Raw genomic sequence first — 17952 nt, 5'->3', positions numbered from 1 at the left:
GTCCAGTCCTGAATATATTTATTTTATGTTCCGATGTACTACAATGGTTTTCACCTAGATATTGTTGGCGTCACTTTATTAGATTGAGTAATAATTTGATTCGAATTCTAATTGTTAAGATGAAAAGTTGTGAAAAAAAAAATGCGCTAGCGTTTTGTCCGTCGCGTCGTCTGTCTGTAGCAGCGATATCTCCAGGAAGCGTGTAGCGAGCTCGGGTTTTTTGTATTCAATTCCTGTATAGCTGTAGATGTGTCGAAATGAAAGAAATTTTGATTATTCCCATAGCTTTGCAAGCAAAATAAGGTGCTTATAACATTGATTGATATTGAATTAAATAAATAAAATTAATGATATTTGCCTTGTTTTATTTTTCATATAAACTTCCTTTCATAAATAAAATCGACTTGATAGAGCTAGAGGAACGTAAAACTACAACTTGTTGAATGCAATGGGACGAGATGACGGCAGGGAGCGGATGGAATAAAAGGGCATCTTGCCTATACTCATGGGTAGTTCATGAGATAATGGGCATCCAATAAGCTGTATGTTCAGATAGCTGCAGTGCCAAAAATCGGAACATGCACATGGTGTTGATCTATAATTTGATTCTAAAAGAATTTGTAATCTCACCGAAATCGGACAACACAGTATCATATTGATTTGTTGAATTTTATAACTAACTGAAAGAAGAGGGACCCATTCATCGTACAAAGATTGAATGTAAATGACTTGATTTCTTATTTTCTTATTATTTTGCTCAGTTCTGCTTCTCGAAATCAATTACGTATTTCTCTCTTTTTTCCACCCCTTAGCATCCTCGTGAGTATTTTCCTTTCCCATATTTGTAACTTCTCTTTCACTGCTCTGTTAAGAATACACATTTCTCCTCCGTGGCTAACTGTTGGTCTTATCATTGTTTTGTACAGATGTAGCTTCGCGATAGTTTCTTGGAACTTATTCTTCACTTCACTTTTTCTAGATTTCCTCCCTTGTAACCGCCGTCCTTGATAAACTACCCCAAGATATACACAATTTTGAACTTGTTCTAAAATCATTATTTTTTCTACACTGAGTTGTATTAAAAAACTTCTCACTGCTCCTTTCCTTTGTGGTGTTCATTATCATGAACTTTTATTTATCCTCGTTGACTCGTAGACAGGAAAATATTTATCTTGGAGTTCTATAGTCTCACTGAACGATGAGCAATTTTCGTGATATGAAATAAACATTACTAACTAAAATAATTGCTGAAAACGGCCTTATTACTCAATATTTTTAGACCTGTATCGCTAAAAATAGTTCTCATTGTTAAGTTGTACGCACCGCGAAAGTAAGTCAATTAAAAATCTTTAAGTTACTTAGAGTATATTGAAAAATCTGAAAAGCTTATATTATAATCCGAACAGTTTAGATAATTTATTTCCGTTGAAATTTCCTATTGAGGTAGATATTTCAAAAAAAACTACATAATTGTTGATAAACAAAATTTTCTCAAACTCTCTTCGTTGTTCTAAACTAAAAGAATGTTTAAATATTTGTTGCAAAATTTTTTCCCTTCGTGAAGTCTTTCTTATATCCATAAAAAATATTTGTTAACAATAATCTTTTTAAGTTAACAGAGAAAGAAAAAACAATAATGTTTTGAAAAAATAATCTCTTTAACAATATATTATCTTTATGTGAATAAACAATATTTATTGCAGCTGCCTTTTCATGGGTGATAAATTCCTGTTGAAGCCGACTGAAATGTATACATTATCTCAACTTTTGCTGTAAGCTTAATTCTAAATTTTTTGGAGTTTTACATAAAATTATCATATCCATAACGGCAATGAATTGATTTTATAATTTTTATTTATTCCATGAAAATTGATTTGTTATAAAAATTTCAGTTCAACAATTCATTTCATATTGCAGCAATATCAATTTATTTAATCCTTCATAATTTGATAGATAATGAAAACGGTATATGATATTGCGTGAATTGTCAGAATAGCACTAGTAAAGTAGATTGTTACACACTTTTTCAAATATTTTGTGAACCAGTTAATGCTCTCCAGATTTTTTTACAGTGAGAATGTTTCGTTCTATATTGAATTGATAAATAGATCAAACTTTATTGAACAATGTAGCTAATTATTGTACAAATCAATAGTAGCAAATAAATATCTCATTAGGTTTGCAATACTGAAACATATTGGATATTAAACAAACTCGATATTATTTTGTATATAAATCTGAATATGAAATTAATACTATGACTACAAAATACAAAGTGTGGAGAGAGTGTCAGTTTGAAAATAAACTAGAAAAAATTCCAACTTATCATAGGAAACAATACGAAATTGAGCAGAAAAAAACGAGGCCTGATGCCAAACCATAGAGTCAATATTAAAGATAGAGAAAGTGGAATGGAATTGCACTATTGAAATAGGTAGGAACAGCATCGGTTTACCGATGTATTTTCGCTATTAAAGTAGAAATTTGTTATTTTATCTCGGTCTCTCCATCTTTAATATTCACTAATTGATTCATATTATCAAATTATTGTATTCTCTACTGTACACAAACCTATCACAAAGTTGTTTAAGTCGATCTTCCGAGAATACTTCTATTATCTGGAAACGTCAAAATTGGAAGATCCATCAAAAAGCCACTAATCGCATTAGTAACAAATAATTATAATCTCCATGGAAACCGTTTTTTAATTTTTTATTGATATTTCAAATTTACAGTTATTGTAATGTTAATGTCAAATCACTGTTTATTCTTTATATACAAAATTAAGTCGTAAATTATGTCAAAAAACGTACTAACGCGTAAAATTGCAAGAACAGTGTTTATACTGCTCCAAAAAACCGGAGGTCTTAGTTTGAAAAAGCTGCATGAATGCATCAGACAGGTGTACCCGAAGACATCCCTCGATATTATTAAATTGAATAATGTTTTACATAAAGCTGCCGCTATAGGTGCCGTTCAAAAAAAGAATAATAGGTAATTTTTACATTCATAAGGAATTAATTACATTCAATTTATCCTAACGCAATGTGAAAGTAAGATACTTATTTTATCCAATGAAATGAAAGAATCTAATAATGAATAACTACAAGTATTTGAATAGAGACACTTTTTATATACGATAGGAAACGATTTATTGGCAAGTATAAATATAGCATTTGTGTAATCCCAATAAGCATAGTGAAATAATTAAGGTCAAAAATTGAAAAACATGTAGTCTCCAGATGCATAAAAACAATTTTGTGATAAAAATTACTTTGAAAGTTCATAAAAATTACTTTGAAAGTTCATAAAACCGACTCTGGATTATATTTTTCATATTCTTATCAGTAAGCAATTTTAGAAACTTGTTATACAGTATAACGTCAAGTTTTGTTATATTGTGTGACAATATTGTGACAATGAGTTTACCCGGACCCCTGGTAATATAATTATGAGCATTAAAATGAGCATCTATGAATACTCAGAAGTGTTTCAAATATATAGACGCAAGGCAATAACAGGATCCCATATTCCGTGAAGAGTTCGAGGTAATGTACTCGACTTCTTGCATTGTTAATAATATGCAAAGCAGTCTACTGAAGAGTAAAGATATGGTCTTTCCAATTGATACCTTGATATAACAGGATCTAATGTGATTGTGATGTAGAGTTTTCTTCACCATTTTTAATCGAAGAGAAAATCTTTGCTTCTCACTATTTTTTATACAACAAACTAAATCTGAATGATTTTGAACGTTAATATCTGACGATCTCTAATTTCAAAGCAAAAGTTTACACAGATATACACGTGCTCAAAAATTACAAATTACTAAGGAGAAACATTATAAAACTATAAACTTCAACACATTGTTCGTTTGGAAAAATATTTACTGTAATGCTGAGTGGTCCATTAAAACATTCACACATAATATGGGAAAAACACAACATTGTACAACGTGATTTTGTTTTGGAAGGTAAAGGATTATCCCCTAAATGAATTTTGTCTTGAATTTCTATTAAAGTTGTTTCACTACCTATGTATTTCTTACCACTTTTGTGTCATTAGTATTTGGATAAAACCCTATAGAGTAGTTATTTTCATGAATATCAATTATTCATCTCTTAAAATTTTCATGAATATAAGAGAAGTTTTCGAAGTATAAGGCTTCTTGAAATAATATAATAAGATATTTTTGCGATTGCGAAAATTGAGTTTATGCTTCATTATGTTAGTAGTTCTTAAAAGCTTGAAGTTGGATCAACTCTGAAATCGGGGTGTATGCTGAAAATTATTTTAAGCTGTTTAGGAGCATCGACTACTCTTTGCATAGATCCATGTATTTAGCAAAATATCACATCCTGTGAATAATTGAGAAAAAATGAGCTAAGCCGTTTATAAATCTAATTCTTTGAAACCAAAACAAATATTTGTTATATTGGAATTTTATTTTAGATATTGCCTAGGAAGTTTGATTAAAAAGCGACAAACACCTGGTACAGCCCGTAAGAGATTACCACTAAGACGAGCTTGTAGTAGATGTAAAAGATCACGTAGAAAAAGAAGTGGTAAAAGGGGCAGGAGTAGATCTAGAAGAAGAAGACCTCGACGTTAATGTGCAGTGGTTTTGTCAATATTGTTGTGGGACTGTATATTAAATAAATATTATCGACATAAATCCACCAGGAAAAAATTTCTTTAATCTTTAAGTAAAAATGCGAAAAAATAGTTAACGTGTAATTCGGGTCACTTTCGTAGTATTTCAATTTTCTTACATGTATTTCTATGAGGTGGATTTAGTCCAATGTTTAAAGAAAAGTGAATATCGAAATAGAAATAAGTTAAATTTATAAATACCACTTTTTGAATAAAAATTCTCACCTTTAACCTTAACCCTTCAGCATTGGTCTATTGGTTATCTGTTTACTGAAATTATAAAATTGAATCTTTTTATGACATTTGAAGATCATAAACAGATCAGACGTATTTCAAATTTATTTTATTAGGCTAGACTTTGACGTATTTGATATATTGAAGTTATTTATAGATTATTATGGAATTTCCTTGTATTGATTGAATTTTTTTCCAAATACTTTGTATTGAGAACTATCAAAGGATGTACCAAACCGTTTTAACACGTCTGAGGGTGGTCTAAAAAGTCTTGATTAGATTAGATAATCTAAAAGCAGTGAATATATTATTACATAGTCGTGGATAATAGTTATTGACGTAACTAGTTATAGCTATAGCTCTTTTCATAACGTGTTTACGTACATTGTTTCATCTAATTCCACGCTTTTATAATATTTAATAGAATCGTCAATTACAATGAAAATCTTGATGTGGAATCAAAAGGTGTTACTATGGAAGCAAACAAAGATTTATTAAAATAAGTCAAAACAAGTCAGAAGTAATTTCTTGAAAAGTCTTGAGTTAGAGAATCAATTATAGTATTTGAAGTAAGAGAAAAAATCATTAAGTAGATACGTGCTGGTCTAAAGGTACTACTTGCTTATTTTGAAAATTTAAAAACATTAAGAGCTTCGACATTGTGGACTACATATTCAATGTTGAGATCTGAACTCACTGAAGGAGAACTGAAGGAGAAGATTTATAGAAGAGGCCGAAGATGAGATAATTCTATTTGCAAGAGTACGACTCAATTTATGGTATGTTTTTAATGTACTATCAAATAATTCTGTTCCTTGGGTCGCAATGATTATAGGAGTTGTGGGAGCCTGCAGAAAGGCTGAACCAACGTTCCTACGATTAGAAGACATATTTGATAAAGGCACTTTCTTAAATTTACAATTCCAGGAAGCAAAACACACGTTATTCGCGGATTTGCGCTGAAAATATTGCTAGTGTCAATCTTGTTGACCTCCTCCAAAAATATAAAAATATTAGACCTGATTCTGTAGAGCACGACAGATTTTTTGTGAGATATTATAATGGAAAATGTGGTATATAACCAGTGGGTATAAATACTATTGGAAAATTAGGAGCCAAGACTGCTCAGTACCTGGATCTACCTAATGTTGAAGGATACATAGTACATTGTTTCAGACGCTCTTCAGCGTCTCTCCTGGCAAACTTAGAAGAGGAGATTCCGAAAATAAAGCAGCACGGAGGATGGAAATATGGTATGTTGAAAGTTCATTAGAAAATAACATGGAGATATCACAGCTTCAAATGAAAATGATATTAGATATGAAGCTCAAGAGAATATTCTCCCAGACAGAAAATGGACTTACTTTAAATAACTGTTCTTCTTAATATTGTTTTCAATTAAAAAAATACTTTTGAATGAAAATAGTGAGTTGATGGTCTGTTTACATAATAAAATATTTGTACAGTAATTGATAAATATTTTAGCCTATGCCGAAGATGTAGCTTTAAAAGCGGACAGTATGAGTGACCTGAAATACTGGCACAAGTATTCTTAGAAGAAGCACGAAAAGTAGGATTGGAGATAAATGAAAATAAGACTGAATATAAGAAAGTGGGAAGAGGGAAAAGAGCCCAATCATTAAAAAGTTAAGGGATACAGCTTTGAAATTACTGGAGAATTTAAGTACCTACCTAGGATTTACTATGAACAGCAACAATAAAATAGAAGAAGAAATACAGATGAGGTTAAATGCAGCTAGAAGATACTTTTGGTGCCTATCGAAAATAAGAATATATAAAGTCATAATACAGCCACTTTTATTGTATGGAGCTGTGATGTGGACACTAACAAAACACGACTAGAAGAAGTTGATAACATTTGAAAATAAAATATTAATTAGAACTCAGGGACCTGTACATACGACCAGATATTGTGGCTGTGATAAGAAGTAGAAGAATTAGATGGCTGGGCCATGTAAGAAGAAGGGATGAAGACAACAATAAGAAGAGTGTGGAGAGGTCAACCAGAAGGGAGGCGCCCACGGGGAAGACCAAGAGCAAGATGGAATGACCAAGTGGGTGAAGATGTAAGGAGACTTGGTGGAGTAGACATAGTTGAGGATAGAAAATTATGGAGGCAACTTGTTGGCGAGATCAAAAATCAATTTGGATAGAAGTAATAAATTATCTTGAAACTTAAACAGTTCGTAAAGTTCTTACATAACTGATATATGAAGGTTATAAAAAATGTGACGTTTTCTAATGTCAAGGAGTGTCACATTTGATAGCGGAATTAGATTAATATTATTACTATTCATATTTATCAGAACGCAAAACTAACTTTCTAACCCGTTTTGGTAAAAATTGGATATCTATCCATTGAGTCAGATTTTAGCGGATGTTTCTTGAAGCCGTGTGATGAATAAGTGACAACTTCGGGAGTAAAAAATAGTTCATCAGATGAAACTCTTAATTGGTTGCTGTAAACTAATCGGCAGTGAATGTAATCTTAAATTTCTTTGCTGCTGCTGATTCATCATCTTCTTACTACTTAGTTGCTTTAAACTAACGATGATGCATGCCAAGCTTCGTGTGGCGTTGTGCTGCATTTTTAAGATTTTTCTTTTATGAATAAATTGTCCTTTTGCATTCGAGTTTTTGGGACACACATATTAGAAATATTCCCTAATATCTGTGATTATTTATTTTCAAATTAAAATCAACTATGCTGACATTTCGTCCTCGAATATATTGTCGCATTTTAGCGAAATAATTACCAATGTTATATTTTTAAATACAGGCGACGAAAACATATTTCAATTTTTCATCAAGTGGTTATATGTTTCTTTTTGAAGTCTGCTCATTTGTTGTATGATTTTCATGTCAAGATAATTTCATATATTGACAAAATTTAGATTCGTTTGATAAACAATCAATCAGTTTGTGATCTAAGTAGAATAAACTATAATTCATAGAGAGGAAGTTTAAAAATATTTTTATAAACACGGTTATTGTTCACTATTCCCTACAATGACCTTACCTCTAAATTTAGAAAATTTGATTCAGTGAGAAGAAACATATTGTGCTGGTTTAATTTTCTCTAAATCTTACGTTTTCCATAATAGTTTGGCAACGTAGGAGACAAGAATTCAATTTAGAAATTTATTAGCATTTAATGAACATCAAAATTATAATGTATTCGGAGAATCCTTAACTAAATACACTCTGGTTCACATCAATGCATCGACATAAGAAGTGGTCAATATCTGCTTGTGGCACCAAGCTGTAAGCAACATCAATTTCATTAATTAATTTCGCCAAAATGTGTTGAGAGTGGTGCAAATTGGATAGTCCATTTTCGACGATATTACACACATGTGCGATGGGATTTCAATATGGAGAATAATTACATTCAAAAGTTCAGCTTTCGTTGTCTTAATGAATAAATAACTTTTTAATACACATAAGGCAGTGAGATGGTTTATAGGACTTTATCAATATAATACGCAGATGTAGTAGTGTCTCTAACACAAGTAATGATCGGCTATCATGTAGTAGCCTCCAAAATTATTACCCTAAGACTCTCGTATAAAGTCCTTCAAACTGCAATCCTAAGTCTTATCTATCTACGGGTATATGTTCGTCAGGCGTACCCAATGAAATCGATTCATTGTTGAATATGATTTTTTGTCTTTTTTCTACGGGAAATACCATTTTCGAAACCAGCTCAAATTCTGATGACAGTGGTTGCAATAAAAAGTAATAATCGTTAATGTATGGAAAGAAGTTAAAGGCTATATACATATAATGCGAAATTAAACTGTAGTAATAGGTCTACTTTTCACTAAATATTTGGTCAGTAATTTGATAGTAGTAAAACGGTCTCGCAGTTAGCGCTATCCTGATGCTTAATGGTATGGATGTATTCCTACAAGATAGGCCTCAATTTTACTATATATATATACATTCTATTGAGAATTATAGCAGCTCAAATTGAGCTCTTTTGACACTGGACTTGTATGAGTGGTCACATTTTATCCCTTATGCAGCATCGACTACTGTACTCCATTTTTATCTGTCCTGCATATGTTTTTTCCAGTCACGTACTCCCAGATTTTGCATATCTTGCACAATCTGATCTTCCCATCTATTTCTTGGTCTACCAGGCAACATTTTCTCGTTCGGTTTCCATTCTGTGATTTTCCTTGTACCCTGCCGTTTTTCCATTCTTTGAATGTGTCCATACCATTGTATTCTTTTTGCTGTAATTGTATTAACTATATCCTAATTTTCGAATATATTCTTAATTTCATAGTTTATGAGTCTTTTATACTCATTATTTCCAACTTTCACTGAAGCATGAATTTTCCTAATTATCCTCCTCTCATATATTCTTAGTTGTTCTTTGTCTATATTTGTAAGTATCATAGTTTCAGCGGCGTATGTAACTAATGTTTTATCACAATCTTATATACTTTTTTTATATACTATTTAGTTTTGTATAGTTTTGTACTCATCATATGCTCTCTATCTTGCAAGAATTTTTTGTCTTGTCTCATTTTTTATGTCATTTTTATTGCTTATCATTTTTCCTAAGTACTTAAAGATGTCAACTACTTCGAAGATGAGGCCATTTATCTTTATAGTTTCTTGTTCGTGATCTTCCTTCTCATCATCAGCATATGCTATTACTTGTATTGATTTATTAATGATACATCCATCGATATTACATTTCCTTATTATGTCTTCAACTGCAATGCTGAACAATACCGCTGAGAGCTCATCACTCTGCCTTACACTATCATACCTTGATTCAAATATGATAATGATCAAATAGAATTAAGAAGATATGATTCCTTCTTTGTGTAAGACTTCTAATATCACCCAATATATTAGATTCATATAAGTGGCTAAACAGTATTAATACGAAAATCCATTTTGTTTTCTTTTAGCAGTATCCAATTACATAAATTGGAAGTGAAAATTCAGTTATTGTAGTATTATACAAATAGATGGCTGCGTGAATATATTTATTTTCACATATAAATAGTGTTTGATCAAAATTATTAAATATAAATTTGTAAGTAATTGATACCACTGTAAATAAATTGGATAAATAAATCATTATAGTATTGAAAATAGTTTATGAGGGATTCAGGAATAATAGTGGACAGTATTATTTGTATTCGCTGTCAAAAACATTCCATATTACTACAATTTTTACTAAATAATAAGAGATAATCATGCAGGGTAGCAATTTGAGTTATACATTAAAAACTATTATCAAATCTAGTCTACGTTCGAAGAATATCAGACCATAAGTAAGATTTTTTGTTGCCATCACTACTTGAATCTCATCACATGTGGCTAGTAACTAACATATATCTTTGGTTTACAGAGCCTAAATCAGCAATGAGAAATTACTAAAAAAGCCGATGGTATTGCAAAATAATTCTAATTTCAATTTGAAGAAAGTGTAAATTTTCGAGGAACGTATCGTGGCTACCCCCACAGGTACATTCCATCCTTATTGCAACAGAACACGAAATCATATTTCTGCCAGAATATGATGTCATTTTAAGTTCAAATCATTAACGTTCACCATCGACATCATCATTTTGCGACACAGTACATTGTTATGTGAAACTTTGTTTTATTGTTTTTGCCTTTTTTACATTATATGTAAGCGATATACTTGCCAGCCGATTTATGTTTTCTGTTTCCGGACGGCATTTACCCGGTCCAATAAACCCGGTCCTATCATCAAGTTGTTTTTGCTTTATTTTAATAAAACGCGATACTCATTTGGAATGGTGCTTTATCAAACTCAATTGCTAAAGGCCGCGTAACATGATGTGATACCACAATGCAATGTAGGACGCAATATTTCTTGATCAAAAGCATGCGCAGTTGAAGTTCAGCTGATTGTTTCATGCATGATCTTGACATTATCGGTTTTGTACCATTTTTATTGCGTGCAAGCTGCAATCTAGTTACTTTAAATTTAACAAATTAGCTGACTTTCGTAAAATGTAGCTTCTTTGTTTTCATTGTTAAACAAAGCACAACATTTTAGATAAAATTTGAGGTTAGGAATTTGTTTACTTTTACTTATAGAATTTTAGTTAGTGACAGTATAATGCAATGACAAGAGACATGCAATTTCTTGCACATTTTATTGCATTATGTCAAGAGCATTTCCATGTTTTTTGTAGTTACTTCTTTTTTTAGACGTAACAAGTGCTTGTCATCATAATACACACAAGACTTTTAGCTTTTGTTTACTTCATGAAATTCCAACGACGAAATTAATGGCTAAAAATATAATTTTGTTTGAAAAAAAAGATAGTTATTTGAAACCAAAAATGATATGCGATGGACTCTATCCATCACACCGGGGACTTATAGATGGATGGCATATGTAATTGACTCACCATCTGTTGTGCTGTTAATAGTACTGTTGTAGTAATCCATTATAACTGAAACAATAAAAAATTTGATATATTAGAATCAAATATTTGTTAACATTGAAAATGTTTCAATTCAATAATACATAAATTACTATCGGATCTGTAACTTTGTTAAATACCTATGAGTAATATGATTTTTCACACCAAACAACAGATTAATGAGGTGATTATTTCCTTTTAAAATATTTCTACTTCCAATTATTCGCGAAAGTATCTAGCTTTAGTTTTATTTTGAGAATATCCTTCGCTGCATTTCAAGTGTAGAGTAATATTGGGAAAAGTTCCAGAAAGCGAACTAAATACAACTTCTAAGATTTTTTTTTATTTGTTTAAGATATCTAGGACTGCATACCGAAAATATTCTCTAGAAACTCGACTAGTTCGTTTTTCCTCACAATCGCTGACTATCCAGGTCACGATAAACCAGAGGAAATTTATGTAATGAGGTAGAGAAAAAGAATTACTTTCAAGTAAAATATAACTTGATGAATTTTTATATTTTATGTTGTCTTATTTCGTTGTGAATTGAGAAATGTCCGTGTATTCAAATTCTCAGAATAAAACGAGAAGTTTATACTGGTCGATTTATATAATCATACCAGTGCTAGAAATTATTGAATCTAGTCTTAACATTACGAGATTTTTTGTAGGAACAATAAGAGGATTCCACTTTTTTCATCATGATTTAAGGCTATATCCTCTTAATACATTTTTCCATCCAGAACTCCACAATTTCTTCAAGAAATGAATGTATAAAATAACCGTTTTGTTAAAGCTGGTTTGTGGATGAATTATATTATACCAATTGAAAAATATATTATAAAAGAAAATTTTCTTAAACAGTTAAACACTACCATTACATAAGAACAATAATAGACGAAAACAAGAAGCAAGACGCAGATATAACTAAAACAGTTTTGCAGAAACCAATAAACACAAACACAAACTTCGTAACTGCATAGCACCAAATTTTACAGTAGACACAAAAAGCTTAACGTTGAAAAAAATTTAATTGAGACGTGACCTTTATTCAATAAACGACAGAAATAGTGACCATATATAAAATTTCGAGAAAATAATTGAGAAAATATCACAACTAAATTAACATGAATTGCGCTTAGCTTTAAAAAAATGGAGATCTGGTGTTGAGAGGTTTTTTATTTAAAGCTTTAAATTTTATCGGATTTTTAAGCCTTCACGAGTTTTTCTGTTAGATGCGTTAAAAAATTATGAATCTAATGATATCCAAATCTTTGGGATTGACAGAACGACAAAAAAGTAAAATTCAGGCGACAGGAATAAAATACCTAAGAAGAGTAAAACGAGGAGTGACAAAAAATAATGAGATAAAAAACATAGATATAAAAAAAGTACCTGAATATATATCCTACATTAGATTATATAAAGGAAAGAGAACTAAAATGTACAAAGAGCGACTTAAAAAACTAAGTAGAGGAAACATGGGAAAGAACAGAGAAAGGTTAACCAAGCAAATCGTGGGATAGAGTTAAAACAAAAATAAAAATAAACACTTATTTAATTATGTTGCGGAAATATTATAAAAGCTGAGTAGATTAAACATGATTGAGTATTTCAGTGCGACATTTTTATTTATATACAGGTGGTTTCGCATGAGAATCGTGTTGCGAGCTAATCGTCGACCTTACGTCGTCAACATGGAAACATTCTTTTTTATGTGAAAAACTACATTCATATTATCCTGTATGTCTTCTATTTGAAGAAGTGACTTTCATTTGATATAACTATTACAGAAATAATTAATTATGAGTACATCCGGGCTCTTTTACTTAGCTACCTTAGAATAAAAATACGTGAAATAACTAACCGCTATGTGCCACAATTACTTCATGCTGAGAAAAAGTTCGGTTACATTAAAAATTGAAACAAACTGAGTCCAAGTGAGTTTTTTTGTCGATTTGTAACATTTGATGAGTTTAGGGTATTTTTCTTGGTTATTCATGGCCACACTGCTCTAAGATTTCGTAGGTGTATGCTTTTTGATTTTTTAGAAAAAAGAAAACTGCAACAATTGAGGGCCATACTAAGAAGTATCTGATATCCATGAACTGGAAAAAATGACAGTTAACAGGGTTAACAATGTTGGTACTACCGTAAACGTAATAATATTTGATATAGCATGTGTAATAGAAAACTTCCATAACTTGGTGGGATTTTCAAAATTTGTGGCGCTTATAAATATCGATACTTCCAGAAATAACCAGTCCGTTCACGTCGAATACCATTGACAGCATTCAATTAATCAAATGAGTTACTAAAAACAATGGAATTTCCGTTGAAGGTAATTAGGTTTATTGCCATCTGTTGATTCTAAATTATTACCAGTTTGTGGTTTGTTTATTATCCGCTGGTCTATTATACATCTCAGACCAATAATAAATAACTGTCACTCACAACTGACCTAATTATTCATTGTATCACAATTAAAGAAATTGTGACGTTTTTCCAGTCGCTGGAGTCAACATATGTAGGCTAAATAAAAGTACTACGATAGAAAGAAAAGATCTAATCTGGACATAAAACTATAGGGGGACAAACAAATGAATTATGCCAGAAATCCTAACATGACTAAAAATAAAAAATTGAACGAAAAAACAATATGATATAATTGTTGTCTTCGACAAAGCTTCCACCTTGAATTCGTAGCATGTTGACAGGTAATAGTTTCGTGCACAGGTTGTTGAAATCTAAAAATTTGAGACTAAAAAATAATAAAACTTATTGGAAAAGAGCGAAATTGTGCTTAATAGAAACATCAGAAACTATACCCGTTCAAGTGCAAGTGCTCAATGATTTGTGGATCCATTTGCATCTATTTGAAATACCAAAACTATTCACCTTCGACATTAATGAAAGCTTTGACTTTTTAATAGAATAGGATAACAATTGGATATAGTATGACAAAAAGAGAAACCAGTGATATTTCATTTTGATTTAAAAAACAGTGATAACAAAAGTAGTTATATAAATGAGTAATTTCAACTGCTTTATATTGTTTTTAGAATTGTTACGTATTTTAGATTGATAAATAATTCAGGAATACTCTCATAACCACATGTTATTGAGGAAAACATACCAGTCACGTGTATATACCAGCCGTCATCAGGGCCCTCAAGACATGAATTCAATTGAATGGAAATTTATTGGAAATTGGTCACGTTGCATATCATTTGCAGTCGTTTTTCCAATTTTCACTGACATTTAAATCATTAACACACCACTGCTAGGCTTTTGTCGAGACCTAAATATAGATTATATACTTTTTTTTAATTTAAATTGACTACCTTTCAGCTCTGTGACAAAGAGATATAAATGAAAATTATTTATACAAAAGCTGTACAAAGCCAACAAGTTTTTCATTGAATATTCCATTATGTACAATATATTAAATGCAATTTCATTCTCTCAAATGACACATCCTATATATTTCGATATTTTTTTGGTAGGAGTATTTTTTCTGATCCCAAATAGATATGCGAACGACAGTCAGTTTGGAAGCTAAGGATCTCAACAATTTTCATTATTGTTTATTCCAAAATCTTTGTATATATCATTTTTCCAGAATAACTTGATAACAAAGGCTTATTTGCTTAATAAGGCAACGAAAAGTTGCAATAACTGAGTATCGTTACTTTATTACTCTAGTTAAAGTTTGGATAAAGCTCTTCATCAACAGTAACAAGGGAGTACATGAAATCCAGACAAATTCGATTATTTGAACTAAGAGATTGAAAAGTTTTCTTGAGATTTGAATAACAGTTCTACAACTTTATAGATCTAGAGATAGATCTTGATGAGATCTATCGAACCAAGTTATCCATGGTTCGATATCTGTTAGCCTTCCTGAGATAAGGTATCTCCGGAAGCAACTGTTTCTGCATAAAATAGATATGATAAATCGATTTCTCGTAATATCAATAGACTATTTATAGAGTTTCATGATGATCGTTGTGGGGTGGATTATCATATTTGTCTTGTTATTTGTCTTTTTCTGTATTGTTCAATTCCGAATATTTGTCCTCCTCCTTATTTTGAGACGCTGGTCTCCAGTTCTCATACTATCTTTTTGATGACCTGCCTAGTGTTTAGTTTCTAATTTTTTCCTATTTCCTGTTTCCATTTGAGTCCTCCTTATTTTATTATTTTTGTACTTGATTTATCGTTGTATACGTTTTGTAGATTCTCATCTTAGTGTACTCATCATATTATTTTTTCAGATTATTTCTTTCAAATATTCAATGATTCTTGATGTTTTTTTGAGTTGTGTTCGTCCTTTATTAAATCATTCCCACTCGATATTACACTTGATCCAAGTAGTTGAAATCCATTTTTTTTGTATTACGTTGTTCTCGATAGCTAGGTTACTTCTAATCGGATCTACGACAATTGATTGATTGAGTTTTCTTAATTGAAATACTCATATTATAGTTAACAGCCATTGTATTAATCCTGCGATTTAGATAATCTTCATTCTCTGCCACTTTTAATGATCGATTTCCCTTTCTGTAGCCCCGAGTTAATACGATCATCTATTGAATTTTCAGAAACCAGACCTGATCATGTACATTGTCGTTCGAAAACTGATCGAGTTAATCGAGAAGTAGTCATATGATAGGATTCTTTTTATCGATAAACCAGTGGGTTGATTAAGATCGCAAAGTGTTCCACAGTTCAAAACAAATCCGTTAATAAAAAATATACAATAATGATTGATCAACACGTTTTCATCTCAATTATTATTATAGCAAAACATAAAACGATTCCTTGTAATAATCACAGAATGAAAATTAATATATAGTTCAGTTGACGTAAATATGAAGATTATAAGCTTGTCTGGTAATACGCAAATTGTAATTATGATAATCACACCAATGACATTGTCAAGGTTGAAAATTCATTGTTACATCTTCGAAAGGTCAAATTTAATATCTTCTTCCGAAGTTTAAGGTTTCATCATTTTCCTGAGTCTTGCTCCGCTTAGCTCCTGAAGCTAAATACCAAAAAATTATTCTGCATGTTAACACATAAAACAGTACAGTAACGTACTTAACCTTTCGTTTAAAATGTGAAATCAATGTGAAAGACGAAGAATAAGATAGAATAAGCAGCATACTTATTGGAAGCTATAATTCAAAAAATACAGATGATCAACGTACAAATTGTGGATTGGTCTCTAATAATTATTTCATAATTGTTACCAATTGAATATGCTTTATCGATGTGTGAAATAGTAGTAGTAAACGTATTGCTTAAAATTCAAGGGACTTAAATTCAAGTGAAGCGTTCACATGCTCTAGTCAAACGCATCGTCTCAAACGAATTGATTTCAGGCAGTACTTCAATCTCATGCCACTTCATTCGCTTTTTCATGGTGAGCGTACATGCTGATAGATGTGCTTGTGACATAATGAAGGAAAGCGAAAAAATTGCAAAAAAATCTAAAAACGGAAATATGAGATCTGGATACTTGACATATTCAAGGAAAGATGGAGAAATTCACACACTATTTCGGCGCGAGAGGCGTCCGTATAATGGCCTCGGCATAGCGATCCTCACGATGCGGACGCACTTGCCACTTTCTATACAAAAAAATTACTATCCCTTACATGCGTTGCGTCCGATCCTTACGATGTGAACTTGTGGATGCTTAGCTTTAATGTTGTTATAGCAAATGGTCGCTACAACGAAGGTCGTAATAAATGAAATCCACTGTACTAAGTTAGATAAGGTTAACGATCATCCTGATTTACCGAAGGGTTCAAGATTCTATATACAATAAAAAAATATACAGGGTAATTCTAAATAATGGATCCCCTTTGAAAAATTCGTATTTGTTAAAGTACAAATACTACAAGAATAATTTTTATACCAATAAAAAGAGAGAGTTTTAAATTTTTTTTTAATGTATTTATTAGTGTTCAATGTGGCCTACGTCTGGAACGTAAAAATGTAGAAAATTACGTTTACGACGCGAGTAATTTTCTACATTATTCGACTTTCTACGTTGGATGCAGGCGTAGTTCGCAAATGCGGCGATCCGGCGCAATAATAAGATAACCAAGATTCTAAAAAAACAAAGCGTCCATTGTCCAAAAGAGCCATAGCAACTACATTTTTAGTATTTGTCACTTTATTTTTCTATCCGTCAATCAACAATACACCTTAGACGAGATCATCATTTTTTTATCTGCTTTTTGTATTCCCAGCTACAATTTTTCTACAAGGCACATTGTAATACAGAATCAAAGCTTCCACGAAATCTCTAAAATACTCCTACTCAGATATAACAAAAATGTTACAACCAAAAAAAAAATTCCTCAGAGTGAGTTAATTTATTTTTTCTTGTTGAAATTGATAGGAACATTTGCAAATCTGAAAATAAATCGGAACGTTAATTCATGTTCAAATCTTTATTATGGGTAAATTTCAGATGAATATTTTATTATTTATTTAAGAAATGGTCCATAAACCTTTGTACGGGATAAGGCACAGAACAAGTTTATCTTCGGTGAGTCTCCTTCGTGTTGCAATGTTGTATGTGGATGTTTCAAACCCC

General features: G+C 31.2%; 2 protein-coding genes across 10 annotated transcripts in view; one reads left to right on the top strand and one right to left on the bottom strand.

The window, feature by feature from the left end:
- Positions 1 to 17952, bottom strand: part of LOC130891512 (PDF receptor) — a 156137-nt gene that overhangs the window by 49295 nt on the left and 88890 nt on the right. For all 9 annotated transcript variants that reach the window (XM_057796318.1, XM_057796321.1, XM_057796313.1 and 6 more), the window contains one exon: positions 11322 to 11366. In XM_057796318.1, coding sequence (XP_057652301.1) covers positions 11322 to 11361 — 40 coding nt within the window. In that variant the 5' untranslated portion in view covers positions 11362 to 11366. The remainder of the gene's footprint in view (positions 1 to 11321; positions 11367 to 17952) is intronic.
- LOC130891513 (uncharacterized) lies at positions 2710 to 4690 on the top strand. Its single transcript, XM_057796322.1, has 2 exons — positions 2710 to 2994; positions 4453 to 4690. The coding sequence occupies exons 1-2, from the start codon at positions 2798 to 2800 to the stop codon at positions 4610 to 4612; spliced, it is 357 nt and encodes a 118-aa protein (XP_057652305.1). The 5' UTR covers positions 2710 to 2797; the 3' UTR covers positions 4613 to 4690.

The sequence above is a fragment of the Diorhabda carinulata genome, chromosome 3 (assembly GCF_026250575.1).
Source record: "Diorhabda carinulata isolate Delta chromosome 3, icDioCari1.1, whole genome shotgun sequence".
Lineage (NCBI taxonomy): Eukaryota > Metazoa > Arthropoda > Insecta > Coleoptera > Chrysomelidae > Diorhabda > Diorhabda carinulata.
Note: the sequence above shows the minus strand (reverse complement) of the source record. Positions and strands in the feature narration are given on the sequence as shown.

What these genes read in the sequence shown, in the direction of transcription:
- LOC130891513 (XM_057796322.1), top strand. Translation starts at nt 2,798, where the DNA reads ATGTCAAAAAACGTACTAACGCGTAAAATTGCAAGAACAGTGTTTATA. An exon ending in GTTCAAAAAAAGAATAATAG is followed by an intron (nt 2,995 to 4,452) that starts GTAATTTTTACA and finishes ATTTTATTTTAG; the next exon opens with ATATTGCCTAGGAAGTTTGA.